We start from the raw sequence: 13,706 nt of genomic DNA on the forward strand, positions 1-13,706 counted from the left end.
CACCTTGTTGCTGCTGTATGACTTGGGGACTTCCGTCAGCTCTTCATCCTCTGTGAGGGAGGACACCACCATCCTTCTCTTCCTCCCCAGTTGGTCATTCAGATTGGAACTTTGTCCTTGGACATGCCACACCAAGCTGTACATGATTCCTAAGACCAGTGAAAAACTCCACCAGTTCAAATCCAGAGGGTTTACTTACTGGTAAACTTGACTTAAATCCAAGCCAACCTTTGTATCTCTCCAGTATTCCCAGCCACTCACGATCGACCGAGCTCTGCCTCTTGATACACACGCCTATTCTGTTTTACTGTCGTTGTCTATCCTGATCCAGGATGCAGAATCTCCAGGGTGAGGTTTAGATAAAGAAAAGATATCTACTTTGCAGGGGAGAGCTTAACTCCTTGATCACTAACACTACACCTCGCTGCCTTAAGAGACCAAAAGAGCAACCCTTCCACAATCCATCACATCATAAACAACTCAAAGTTGAACTTTTATGACTTCCTAGACGGTCTGTGAAACTCTGGACAGCACAAAGGAATGGATAAATGAGTAACCCCATAGATTATCTGTGCTGTATGTATGGTGCTCCCTAATCCCACATACAGTAACACAGACAACTGAATCTACAATAATCAACTTCAGATCCAGGACCACCGGTCCTCAGCTTTAGGCTCTGTGAGAAAGGTGTTCATGTTTGCTATGCTAATGGTTATACAGAACTGTAGGATGTATCATGTAAATTGCTACTTCACCTTTGATCCTACTGTTACAGAAAGTCCCAGTATGCAATTCATTGTGCTTTGGTTGATCTGATTAACACAGCACACTGTAGGATATGAAGTTTGTGTTCAAGACGTTTTGAGACCTTCAATTTGAATGCTAGCATCATAAAATCAATAAACCTGTCGTAATGCTGTAATTTCTCTGGTAACTAAGAACATTTTTATTAACACAGTAATAATTACTGTTATGTAACACAATTCATTTTTCTGTATGTGTATTGTGTAATAACTAAAGGCTCAACCCCATAACTATATATGTAGTAGTATGTAACAATACAGTGACTGTTCCCCTTAAAAAAGATAAACACAGGCCACTATTGTCCAGCCGGCCCACTGACCCGCTGTATACTGTGGCGACGTTGTTGTTGACCTTCTGGTCAAAACGGTAGCGGCGGTAGTCCTCCAGGGCATCCTTGATGGCGATGACGATGAGCACCACTACCAGGGGAATCATGGTGATCTCCTTCTGAAAGGCCTCCACCACCGGGACCCAGTTCAGCATCACCAGGAACAGGAAATATAGATTGGCCACCCTGAGAAGAGATGAGGGTTTTGATAAATTCCACATCGACCCTTTAAGGTAGGGTTTCCCAAAGTAAGGGTTGTGACCACTGTGCTATAATAACAACTGCACACTGCTTTTAAGAAGTCGAACCGTTGTTTTTAAGGTAATCTGCTCATGTTCGCATTAGCCAATTCATGGACCGTCATTATCCAGGTTGCGTCAGGTTTATATGGAACAACATCACATGTGAACTCTGTGCGCACAGGGAGCAGAGCGAGCAGTGACGATGTAATCACGTCACCCAAAAACATGGCAGACATTGGATGAATATAAAATGTTAAAATCTTCGGCTGTGAGTGATGGAGAGAAAAAAAACGTCCTCAGCAGCAATTATTTGAATATTTCAATGGATGTTTTGTGCACAAAGGTGATGACTAAAGTATTTTATTCTGAATTTTCTAATCTAACTTCTCTATGTGGCAGTCTATGGAAATTGTCTTTCTGGGCAAGGTGTCATTAAAACTGCAGTACCGAAGCAAAACTGAAGGAGCAGTCGAAACTGTGCTTCTAGACCGGAACACTGGCCCCTTGGTTGGGACCCCATGTTGGGTCACCTGATATAAAAATTGGGTCATGAGGAAATTTGCACTTGGTTCATAGAACCAGGGTTACGCCAGTAACCTCTGGTAGCCGCTAGATGCGTTTATAATAAAAAGAGAGTTTTCTGTTTTCTTCCTATGAATGTGGCTCTTTCTTTTGAACGGTTTAAGCTACAAAATATAATGACCTCATCACTGAAAGATAAGACTCCGGAAAACGTAAATACTGTTTTTCTCTGCTATGCCCACAAGCCGTTAGAACTGAGTGGACAAGGCCGTGCACTAAATCAGACTGGGGGAAAAACAACATAAATGATTTATCAATGACTTTTCTACACAGAAGATCATACAACATTACTGCCTGATGATCTTCTGAATTTCCCAATACATTTCAGTCACTTCAAACCATTCTGTCTTCTGATTGAAATACTGTCAAAAATACTGTCAGACTAATTTGCAAAATACATGGCCCAAATAAAACAAATAAACGTCTCACTGGGCTAGGATGTCATTTCAACGTCTAATTTTGATTTACATTTGGTTGAGATGTCAAAAATTGTGAATTCAATGTGAAATCAAGAAAACATTTCACCATGTCATTGGATTTGGGTTAAAAGTTGGGTGAAACAAATACTAAATTGCCTTACGTTGATGACTTTTTGCAAATCCAATCAGTATTCCACATTGATTCAATGTCATAAGATTTATATTTTTTGATGAAGTTATGAGGAAACAATGTTAATGCAACCAGTTTTTGCCCAGTGGGATTGTTAGTTGATTACATAGATTTTTTTTTACATAGTGGGGTCGCGAAAATGTTTTGATATCAGAATGGTTTCGTAGACCAAAAAAGTTTGTGAACCCCTGCCCTAAGGTTACCTGTACCCTTATGGGTGCACTGCATTCCCCATTTGGAATCTGCTCATTTTGAGTTAATTCACAAAGTACATGATTACCAGATTATAATCAAGTGCCTCTAAGGCACTCCTGCTTGATGCGAGTTAATTCCTGACATCGACAAACATGATTGACCGATTATAATCAACTATGATCTACCCCATCCCCTGTGTAAGTCAGCATGTGGTTAGGGATCCCTCTCACCTGTGGAACTGCTGGAACAGGTTCATGGGAATGAAGCTCAGAAGGCTGTACTTGGTGGTGCGGATGCCGTTGCCCTGGCATCCCTTGGAGACGCTGTCGTACTCATGCTGGTAGGGTCCATGGCGGGCGATGACCGTCCTCCGTTTGCCAGTGAGCTGTGCGTTGTGGAGCTTCGGGGAACTCTTGGTGGGCACGGCGTCAGGGGCCGAGTACCTACCTCGACCTGACTCTGCGGCCACCAGCTGCTGCCAGCGGTGTCTCACCCAGTGGATCTGCTCCATTGGCCCAGTGGCCTGGGCACCCTACACCCAGAACCCTGCACCCTCCCTGGGCCTGGGTGGTCAGACCTGGTCCTCTGGTTCCTGAGGGCCGCTCACAGTGCAGTTCTACTAAAAGAGAAAAATACAAAACAATCAGAAAAGTTTCAAAAGTAGTGACTTTGTGGGGAAAGAATTAGGACAGATAATAGGCCAGCTTCTTAGCTATGTACAGGAATCTAGAATTACACCTGAAAACCCATCTAAACAGCAGTAAGGTGAAGAAAAAAAACTCATTTCAAAAATATACATAAGGAAAGATAAGATAAATTATGAAGGGGCACCCTACACCCAGGACCCTGCACCCTCACTGGGCCTTGGTGGTCAGACCTGGAGAAATGTTTTTAGCTAATATTTCCAATACTTTGCACTAATCGCTAATTATTACCCTGTACTGTTAACAATGTTGTTGGGAAGATAAGGTTAGCTGCACTTATTAGTGGAGGCCACTCAGTAGATGTGGAAACCCCTAAGCAATTATTGGGGCCCCTTTCAAACAAGTGTGCAATCATCACTGATGTACTGTATAGGTTAATATAGAATCTTTGTGTTTTACCAATGGACCTATTTAAGATAACAACTTTTTAAAGTTTCTCTTGAAGTCTGGTCTGCTCCAAGAATGCCAGTGTGTCAATAATTTGAAAGACTGTCACGCCCTGACCTTAGAGATCCTTTTTATGTCTCTATTTTGTTTGGTCAGGGCGTGAGTTGGGGTGGGTATTCTATGTTGTGTAGTTCTATGTTTTGGCTGGGTAGGGTTCTCAATCAGGGACAGCTGTCTATTGTTGTCTCTGATTGAGAACCATACTTAGGCTGCCCTTTTTCCCACTTGTGTTTGTGGGAAGTTTACTTTGTTTAGGGCACATAGCCTTTAGCTTTACGGTTTGTTTTTGTAGTGTTTATAGTTTTGTTTGGCGCCATTTTCCAAATAAAGAGAAAATGTACGCTGACCACGCTGCACCTTGGTACTCTTCTTCTAACGGCCGTAACAAAGACTTCCTTTGTCTTAATCATGTTCCGGGTCTTCTGAATAGGTGAAACTCTATTGATGCTCCATTTTAAGGCACGCTAGCTAACACCAGCCTAGATATTCTAAACCAAAGGCTTTAATATCAGTGAGAACTAGGGAATAGGATGTAAAGAGATTTCTAAAATGAGATACCCATAACCCAATGTGACAAGCTGTCCCTTCCCCCACCATTGCAAATGTCTGATTTTATCAGGCTCGGTGAGTCATAAGCATATTCAAGAAAACATGGTGGATTAGGCTGAACTCTTGAAGTGTATGATTACTTATTCTCAGGAATGTGGATTTGCAAAAACACACAAGACCTAGATCCCTGAAGTTATATCAGTCACTAATATAACTTAAGAGCACATGATAAAAACCGGTTATTCTGTGAGTTTAGGCTTACTTGTTCATAATATCATAACAGTGAGACCCGGCCTTAGCTTACAACTGGGAAAGCTGTTGAAGTGCAAAGGCTGTCAATTCTGTCAAACGAAAGAAGTAAAACTGAAACAAAAAAGTAAAAAGGAACTGAGTGGAATGGATACACAATCCATATAGCCTAGTACTTCCCAGGCATAGACTACTAAAGCCTTGACTTATTCCACATTTTGTTGTGTTACAGCCTGAATTCAATAGATGTTTTTTCTCACCCACACAATACCCCATAATGACAAAGTGAAAACATGTTTGTTTTTTATTTGAGCAAATGTACAGAAATGTCTCATTTACACAAGTTTTCACACCCGAGTCAATACTTTGTAGAACCACTTTTGGCAGCGATTACAGCTGCTGGTCTTTCTGGGTAAGTCTGTAAGATCTTTCCACACCTGGATTATGCAACATTTGTTCAATGTTCTTTTCAAATTTTTTGTCAAATTGGTTGTTGATCATTGCTAGACAACCATTTTCAGGTCTTGCCATAGATTTTCAAGTAAATTTAAGTCAAAACTGTAACTTGGCCACTCAGGAACATTCACTGTCTTTTTGATAAGCAACTTCAGTGTAGATTTGGCCTTGTGTTTTAGGTCATTGTCCTGCTGAAAGATTAATTAATCTCCCATTGTCTGCTAGAAAGCAGACTGAACAAGGTTTTTCTCTAGGATTTTGCCTGTGCTTGGCTCTATTGCGTTTCTTTTTTATCCTGAAAAACTCCCCTGTCCTTGCTGATTACAAGGATACCCATAACCTGGAGCCGCTTCTTTGCTTGAAAATATAGAGAGTGGTACTCAGTAATGTGTTGTAGTGGTTAGAGTGTTGGGTCAGTAACCAAAAGGTTGCTGGTTGAATCCTCGAGCTGACAAGGTAAAAATCTGTTGTTCTGCCCCTGAGCAAGGCAGTTAACCCACTGTTCCCCGGGCGCCGAAGACGTGGATGTCGATTATGGCAGCCCCTGCACCGCTCTGTTTCAGAGTGGTTGAGTTAAATATGGAAGACACATTTCAGTTGAATGCATTCAGTTGTACAACTGACTAGGTATCCCCCTTCCCTTATTGGATTTGTCCCAAAAATAACACTTTGTATTCAGGACAAAAAGTAAATTGCCTTGCCACATTTTTTGCAGTATTACTTTAGTGCCTTGTTGCAAACAGGATGCATGTTTGTTTAAAAAAATTATTTTTTATTATTCTGTAAAAGTTTCTGTCTTTTCACTCTGTCATTTAAGTTCGTATGTGGAGTAACTACAATGTAATTGATCCATCCTCAGTTTTCCTATCACAGCCATTAAACTCTGTAACAGTTAACAATTGGCCTCATGGGGAAATCCCTGAGTGGTTTACTTCCTCTCCGGCAACGGAGTTAGGAAGGACGCCTGTATCTTTGTAGTAACTGTGTGTATTGATACACCATCCAAAGTGTAATTAATAACTTCACCATTCTCAAAGAGATATTCAATGTCTGCTTTTTTATTTTTACTCATCTACCAATAGATTCCCTTCTTTGCAAGGAATTGGAAAACCTCCCTGGTCTTTGTGGTTGAATCTGTGTTTGAAATTCACTGCTTGACTGAGGGACCTTACAGATAATTGTATGTGTGGAGTAGAGATTAGATAGTCATTCAAAAATCCTGTTAAACACTATTATGGCGCATCGAGTGAGTCAATGCAACTTGTTAAGCAATAATTTACTCCTGAACTTGTTATAGCTTGCCATAACAAAGGGGTTGAAAACTTATTGACTCAAGACATTTCAGTTTTGAATTTTTGATTAAGTTGTTTAAAAAAATGTTTTAACATAATTCCACTTTGAAATTATGCGGTATTGTGTGGAGGCCATTGAAAAAAAATCTCTAAATAATCAATTTTAAATTCAGGCTGTAATACAAGAAAATGTGGAAAAGTCAAGGGGTGTGAATACTTTCTGAAGGCACTGTATATAAAAACTCAGCAAAAAAGAAACGTCCTCTCACTGTCAACTGCGTTTATTTTCATGAAACTTAATATGTAAATATTTGTATCAACATAACAAGATTCATCAACTGAGACATAAACTGAACAAGTTCCACAGACATGTGACTAACAGAACTGGAATAATGTGTCCTTGAACACAGGGGGGTCAAAATCAAAAGTAACAGTCAGTATCTGGTGTGGCCACAAGCTGCATTAAGTACTGCAGTGCAACTCCTCCTCATGGACTGCACCAGATTTGCCAGTTCTTGCTGTGAGATGTTACCCCACTCTTCTACCAAGGCACCCAAACATTTCTGGGGGGAATGGCCCTAGCCCTCTCCCTCCGATCCAACAGGTCCCAGACGTGCTCAATGGGATTGACATCCGGGCTCTTCACTGGCCATGGCAGAACACTGACATTCCTGTCTTGTAGGAAATCACACACAGAACGAGCAGTATGGCTGGTGGCATTCTCATGCTGGAGGGTCATGTCAGGATGAGCCTGCAGGAAGGGTAACACATGAGGGATGAGGATGTCTTCCCTGTAATGCACAGCGTTGAGATTGCCTGCAATGACAACAAGCTCAGTCCGATGATGCTGTGACACACCGCCTCAGACCATGACGGACCCTCCACCTCCAAATCATGGGTTTGTGCCCATAGGCGACGTTGTTGCCGATGATGTCTGGTGAGGACATGCCTTACAACTGGCCTACACACCCTCAGTCCAGCCTCTCTCAGCCTATTGCGGACAGTCTGAGCACTGATAGAGGGATTGTGCATTCCTGGTGTAACTTGGGCAGTTGTTGTTGCCATCCTGTACCTGTCCCGCAGGTGTGATATTCGGATGTACCGATCCTGTGCAGGTGTTGTTACACGTGGTCTGCCACTGCGAGGACGATCAGCTGTCAGTCCTGTCTCCCTGTAGCGTTGTCTTAGGCGTCTCACATTTGCAGTCCTCATGCCTCCTTGCAGCCTAAGGCATGCTCACGCAGATGAGCAGTGACCCTGGGCATCTTTATTTTTGTGTTTTTCAGAGTCAGTAGAAAGGCTTCTTTAGTGTCCTTAGTTTTCATAACTATGACCTTAATTGCAGGTTCATTGAACAAGCAAGGGAAACTGTGTTTAAACCCTTTAGATCTGTGAAGTTATTTGGATTTTTACGAATTATCTTTGAAAGACAGGGTCTTGAAAAATTGACATTTCTTTTCTTTGCTGAGTTTAGTTATCCACTAAATCGAATCAAATTTTATCTGTCACATACACATGGTTAGCAGATGTTAATGCGAGTGTAGCGAAATGCTTGTTCTTCTAGTTCCGACAATGCAGTAATAACCAACAAGTAATCTAACTAACAATTCCTAAACTACTGTCTTATACACAGTGTAAGGGGATAAAGAATATGTACATAAGGATATATGAAGTAGTGATGGTACAGAGCAGCATAGGCAAGATACAGTAGATGGTATCGAGTACAGTATATACATATGAGATGAGTATGTAAACAAAGTGGCATAGTTAAAGTGGCTAGTGATACATGTATTACATAAGGATGCAGTCGATGATATAGAGTACAGTATATACGTATGCATATGAGATGAATAATGTAGGGTAAGTAACATTATATAAGGTAGCATTGTTTAAAGTGGCTAGTGATATATTTACATCATTTCCCATCAATTCCCATTATTAAAGTGGCTGGAGTTGAGTCAGTGTCAGTGTGTTGGCAGCAGCCACTCAATGTTAGTGGTGGCTGTTTAACAGTCTGATGGCCTTGAGATAGAAGCTGTTTTTCAGTCTCTCGGTCCCAGCTTTGATGCACCTGTACTGACCTCGCCTTCTGGATGATAGCGGGGTGAACAGGCAGTGGCTCGGGTGGTAGATGTCCTTGATGATCTTTATGGCCTTCCTGTAACATCAGGTGGTGTAGGTGTCCTGGAGGGCAGGTAGTTTGCCCCCGGTGATGCGTTGTGCAGACCTCAGTACCCTCTGGAGAGCCTTACGGTTGAGGGCGGAGCAGTTGCCGTACCAGGTGGTGATACAGCCCGCCAGGATGCTCTCGATTGTGCATCTGTAGAAGTTTGTGAGTGCTTTTGGTGACAAGCCAAATTTTTTCAGCCTCCTGAGGTTGAAGAGGCGCTGCTGCGCCTTCTTCACGATGCTGTCTGTGTGAGTGGACCAATTCAGTTTGTCTGTGATGTGTATGCCGAGGAACTTAAAACTTGCTACTCTCTCCACTACTGTTCCATCGATGTGGATAGGGGGGTGTTCCCTCTGCTGTTTCCTGAAGTCCACAATCATCTCCTTAGTTTTGTTGACGTTGAGTGTGAGGTTATTTTCCTGACACCACACTCCGAGGGCCCTCACCTCCTCCCTGTAGGCCGTCTCGTCGTTGTTGGTAATCAAGCCTACTACTATTGTGTCGTCCACAAACTTGATGATTGAGTTGGAGGCGTGCGTGGCCACGCAGTCGTGGGTGAACAGGGAGTACAGGAGAGGGCTCAGAACGCACCCTTGTGGGGCCCCAATGTTGAGGATCAGCGGGGAGGAGATGTTGTTACCTACCCTCACCACCTGGGGGCGGCCCTTCAGGAAGTCCAGTACCCAGTTGCACAGGGCGGGGTCGAGACCCAGGGTCTCGAGCTTGATGACGAGCTTGGAGGGTACTATGGTGTTGAATGCCGAGCTGTAGTCGATGAACAGCATTCTCACATAGGTATTCCTCTTGTCCAGATGGGTTAGGGCAGTGTGCAGTGTGGTTGAGATTGCATCGTCTGTGGACCTATTTGAGCGGTAAGCAAATTGGAGTGGGTATAGGGTGTCAGGAAGGGTGGAGGTGATATGGTCCTTCACTAGTCTCTCAAAGCACTTCATGATGACGGAAGTGAGCGCTACGGGGCGGTAGTCGTTTAGCTCAGTTACCTTAGCTTTCTTGGGAACAATGGTGGCCCTCTTGAAGCATGTGGGAACAGCAGACTGGTATAGGGATTGATTGAATATGTCCGTAAACACACCAGCCAGCTGGTCTGCGCATGCTCTGAGGGTGCGGCTGGGGATGCCGTCTGGGCCTGCAGCCTTGCGAGGGTTAACACGTTTAAATGTTTTACTCATCTCGGCTGCAGTGAAGGAGAGACCGCATTTTTCCGTTGCAGGCAGTGTCAGTGGCACTGCATTGTCCTCAAAGCGGGCAAAAAAGTTATTTAGTCTGCCTGGGAGCAAGACATCCTGGTCCGTGACTGGGCTGGATTTCTTCCTGTAGTCCGTGATTGACTGTAGACCCTGCCACATGCCTCTTGTGTCTGAGCCGTTGAATTGGGATTCTACTTTGTCTCTGTACTGTCGCTTAGCTTGTTTGATAGCCTTACGGAGGGAATAGCTGCATTGTTTGTATTCAGTCATGTTACCAGACACCTTGCCCTGATTGAAAGCAGTGGTTCCCGCTTTCAGTTTCACGCAGCCTTGAAACACATCACTTATTAACAGTTCAGCACATCAGCATGCCGCCTACTGTTACACAAAACCAATTCAGTTCAGGTTTGGTCTTTTCCATTTTGTAGCTTTATTGCAGTAAAATAGATTTTAATTAAACGTAGGTTAACTAATCTGGTAACGTTATCTTTCGTTACCATGAGCTCGCTAGCTTGTAGTCTTAAAAAATGGAAATTAGTTGCTTCTGGTTTGTTCAGCCAAAAACAATACAGCATGAAGATAGGCAATAACTGCTTCTCCAATAGAAATCCCGATCACACTTGTTGGCGATGTCATGTCGATGTTGGCTTGCTAAACTCATGCGCAGAAACACGTCATCTGGTCTAATGGTCGTCTCGCGCCGAACTGCGCATGTGCACGTTGTAAAATCAAAGGCACTCTGATATAAATTTGTTTTTGACAAAAATGAAAACGTGTCAGTTTGTCACTTCCACAAGGTTGGGGTAATAACTTGTTTAACTACTCAAAACATTGGTTCGAATCTAGATTGTGCCTTTAGATTGCGAGAAAATTAACAACTAAGGAATATTTTTAAACTTCTCTCACTGACTTCTCAAACCCAGGCCTCGTATGTTTTGGGTATCTCGCAAGCGTTTCCGGAAGTTTCGCGATGTTGCGCCTCTGAGTTTGGAAACTCTGTGGTTCAGCCATTCCTCGTGTGAAATTCATTGGGAAAGAATGCGGTTTTGGAATAAACGCCGAAAATAAACTCTGAGGTTAACACACGTTTAGAATATATTATATGTTTTGTTCTAGATAAGGTCAGTTAACTTGAATAATTATGACGTCTTTGTGCATGTTTTGATTACATACATTCTCCAAAGTTGTGAAGCCCACACGAAAAACATACTACAGTTTACAATAAAATACTACAATACTTTATGTAGTAATTCTGTAGCATAATTTACTACACACTGTAGTATCCCTCGATCACGTCTATCACGTATAGAATGTTGTAATATAAGTATACTGTAGGGTTTGACCAAAGAGCCATGGCGGAGTTAGGCCATACAAAAAGACGCTAGCATTACTATTGCTCTTTATATCAATTACTCTATTGTGCCCCGCTTTACACCCAGAGTTGCAAAGAAAACAACAGATGCGAAAATATTTCAGGAACTTACCCAGTAGTATGCATTGTTCCCTGTGCAACAGTAAACATTTGTGGTTCTTAAAAACAAAACAAAAATCCGTAGTGATCACACTACCGATCTTAAGAATGTAATGTAGGTCATATTCATACTTGCGCAGATCTTGTTAAAAAAAATAATAACTTGCGCAGCAGCACTAACCGGGATGTGGGTGAATTATCTTGGGGTTTCCACTTGTTACCACAGCCACAAAGTCACAATTGTCTATATCGTAAAAGTGTATAAAAACAAAAATACTATTTGAAAGCGTCACACAGCAGTTGAAACAATGACAAAGAGACCTGCTCACCCCGTTTAGATAAAAAAAGGGGGGGGAATGGATGTAACCACTCTCAAATTCAAAGACAGAGCTATTGATGCAATGACTGACCACTGATTCTTCATGGTCTCAAATTGTAGTTTTAACCATGTTTTTAGGCCAGGTATTCCCAAACTGGGGTACACGCGCAATTCTTACAATTCTTCACATTTTCAAACAGTCCATTTATATTTTCCAACAGGGCTATACATTTGGGTGAGTTTTTTTTCTCGCCTGAGTAGCCTCGTTTCACTACCAAAAATAAAATTAAACCATCTAGTGTTCAGCGAAATAACAACACAATGTCAAATACAGGTAGCTTAGTCAAATAATTAACATCCAATCAAATTAACTCTCGCGGGAATTCCACAAACGGTCCGTATGTAGCCAAACGTAGCTGCTGCTCATTCCATCTGACAGTTGTGAATCTGATGCAGCGGAAGAGCTACTGCCCCCTTACCCGGGAAAGCACTAAACAACAGACAGGGACTTTGGACCATTGAAGAGGCACAAATATGATGAGAACTACATTGATTTGGGGTTCCCTTATATTGGGAGTAATGCCTTTCCTCAGCCACAGTGTGTTATATGTGCAAAAGTACTATCTCACAACTAGTTGTAGTTGTGTAGTTGCTCCCAACGCCACTTGGGTACACTGCCTCATCCACCGAAAGGCTCTTGCTGACAAGTGAATGCCTGACAGCTTGGAAGACATTTTGGACACTACAGTGAAAATGGTTAACTTTGTTAAAGCAAGGCCCCTGAACTCTCATATATTTTCTGCACTGTGCAATGATATGGGCGCCGACCATGTAACACTTTTACAGCATAGAGAAGTGTGCTGGTTATCAATGGGCAAAGTATTGACAAAAAATGTGTAATAGAAATACGAGTTTAAAGTTTTCTTTACCGACCAACTTTACTGACTAATTTTCATATGTCTGACCGCTTGCATGATGACGAGTTTCTCACACGACTGGCCTATATGGGTGATGTTTTTTCTCGCCTGAATGAATCTAGGATTACAGGGACTCTCCGCAACTATATTCAATGTGCGGGACAAAATTGAGGCAATGATTAAGAAGTTTGAGCTCTTCTCTGTCTGCATTAACAAGGACAACACACAGGTATTTCTATCATTGTATGATTTTTTTGTGTGCAAATTAATTCAAGCTTACGGACAATGTTAAATGTGATACAGTGAAGCATCTGAGTGAGTTGGGTGCGCAATTACGCAGGTACATTCCCGAAACGGATGACACAAACAACTGGATTCGTTATCCCTTTCATGCCCTGCCTCCAGTCCACTTAGCGATATCTGAACAAGAGAGCCTCATCGGAATTGCAACAAGCGGTTCTGTGAAAATAGAATTTAATCAGAAGTCACTGCCTGATTTCTGGATTGGGCTGCTCTCAAAGTATCCTGCCTTGGCAAAACGTGTTGTTAAAACACTGATGCCCTTTGCAACCACGTACCTATGTGAGAGTGGATTCTCGGCCCTCACTAGCATGAAAATTAAATACAGGCACAGACTGTGTGTGGGAAATGATTTAAGACTGAGACTCTCCAATACAACCCAACATGGCAGTGTTTTATTTTTTTAAGTGCATCCTTTCAAGCATAACCTTCACATTAATCTGTGGTAAATGTTTGAAGAACAAATAAGGTTTTATATGTACGATGGCTAAATAAAGAGCACTATAAAAAGTTTGTGAACCACTGTTTTAGGCAATAACATGTTTGTTTACATTTCATTTGTTTATAAACATTGGAGTAAAGGAAGATTATATTTTGGGTTCTGATTTGGTATGACAACTCATGAGGCATTTATAAGTTATATTCTTCAATAATCAATATTTACATATAATTCATTTATATATGTAAAAAAATAAAAATCAATGTCGCAACTACTGCCCCTTTGATTTGATTTGATTTAAGGTTAGGGGTTAGGCATTGGTCGTGTTCGAGAGCATCAAAATGATTGCAGGCGACTGCTGACTGACTGATTTACAAATCACCTGTCATCATAAATAAAGAATGACCCATTATTATTTGTAGATC

General features: G+C 42.0%; 1 protein-coding gene across 8 annotated transcripts in view; it reads right to left on the bottom strand.

Annotated features, from left to right (window-relative positions):
* The window catches only part of LOC135508085 (phospholipid-transporting ATPase VD-like), a 29,047-nt gene extending 17,021 nt beyond the window's left edge, over nucleotides 1-12,026 (bottom strand). For 2 of the 8 annotated variants that reach the window (XM_064928018.1, XM_064928017.1), the window contains exons 1-3: nucleotides 11,320-12,023; nucleotides 2,991-3,379; nucleotides 1,124-1,318 (exon numbers count right to left, since the gene is read on the bottom strand). In XM_064928018.1, the coding sequence (XP_064784090.1) occupies nucleotides 1,124-1,318; nucleotides 2,991-3,271 (476 nt within the window). In that variant the 5' untranslated portion in view covers nucleotides 3,272-3,379; nucleotides 11,320-12,023. The other 6 variants (XR_010450757.1, XM_064928016.1, XM_064928015.1 and 3 more) reach the window with 6 other exon arrangements.
* Between the last annotated feature and the right edge of the window lie 1,680 nt (nucleotides 12,027-13,706).

The sequence above is a fragment of the Oncorhynchus masou genome, chromosome 21, assembly GCF_036934945.1.
Source record: "Oncorhynchus masou masou isolate Uvic2021 chromosome 21, UVic_Omas_1.1, whole genome shotgun sequence".
In the NCBI taxonomy this organism is placed as follows: Eukaryota; Metazoa; Chordata; class Actinopteri; order Salmoniformes; family Salmonidae; genus Oncorhynchus; species Oncorhynchus masou.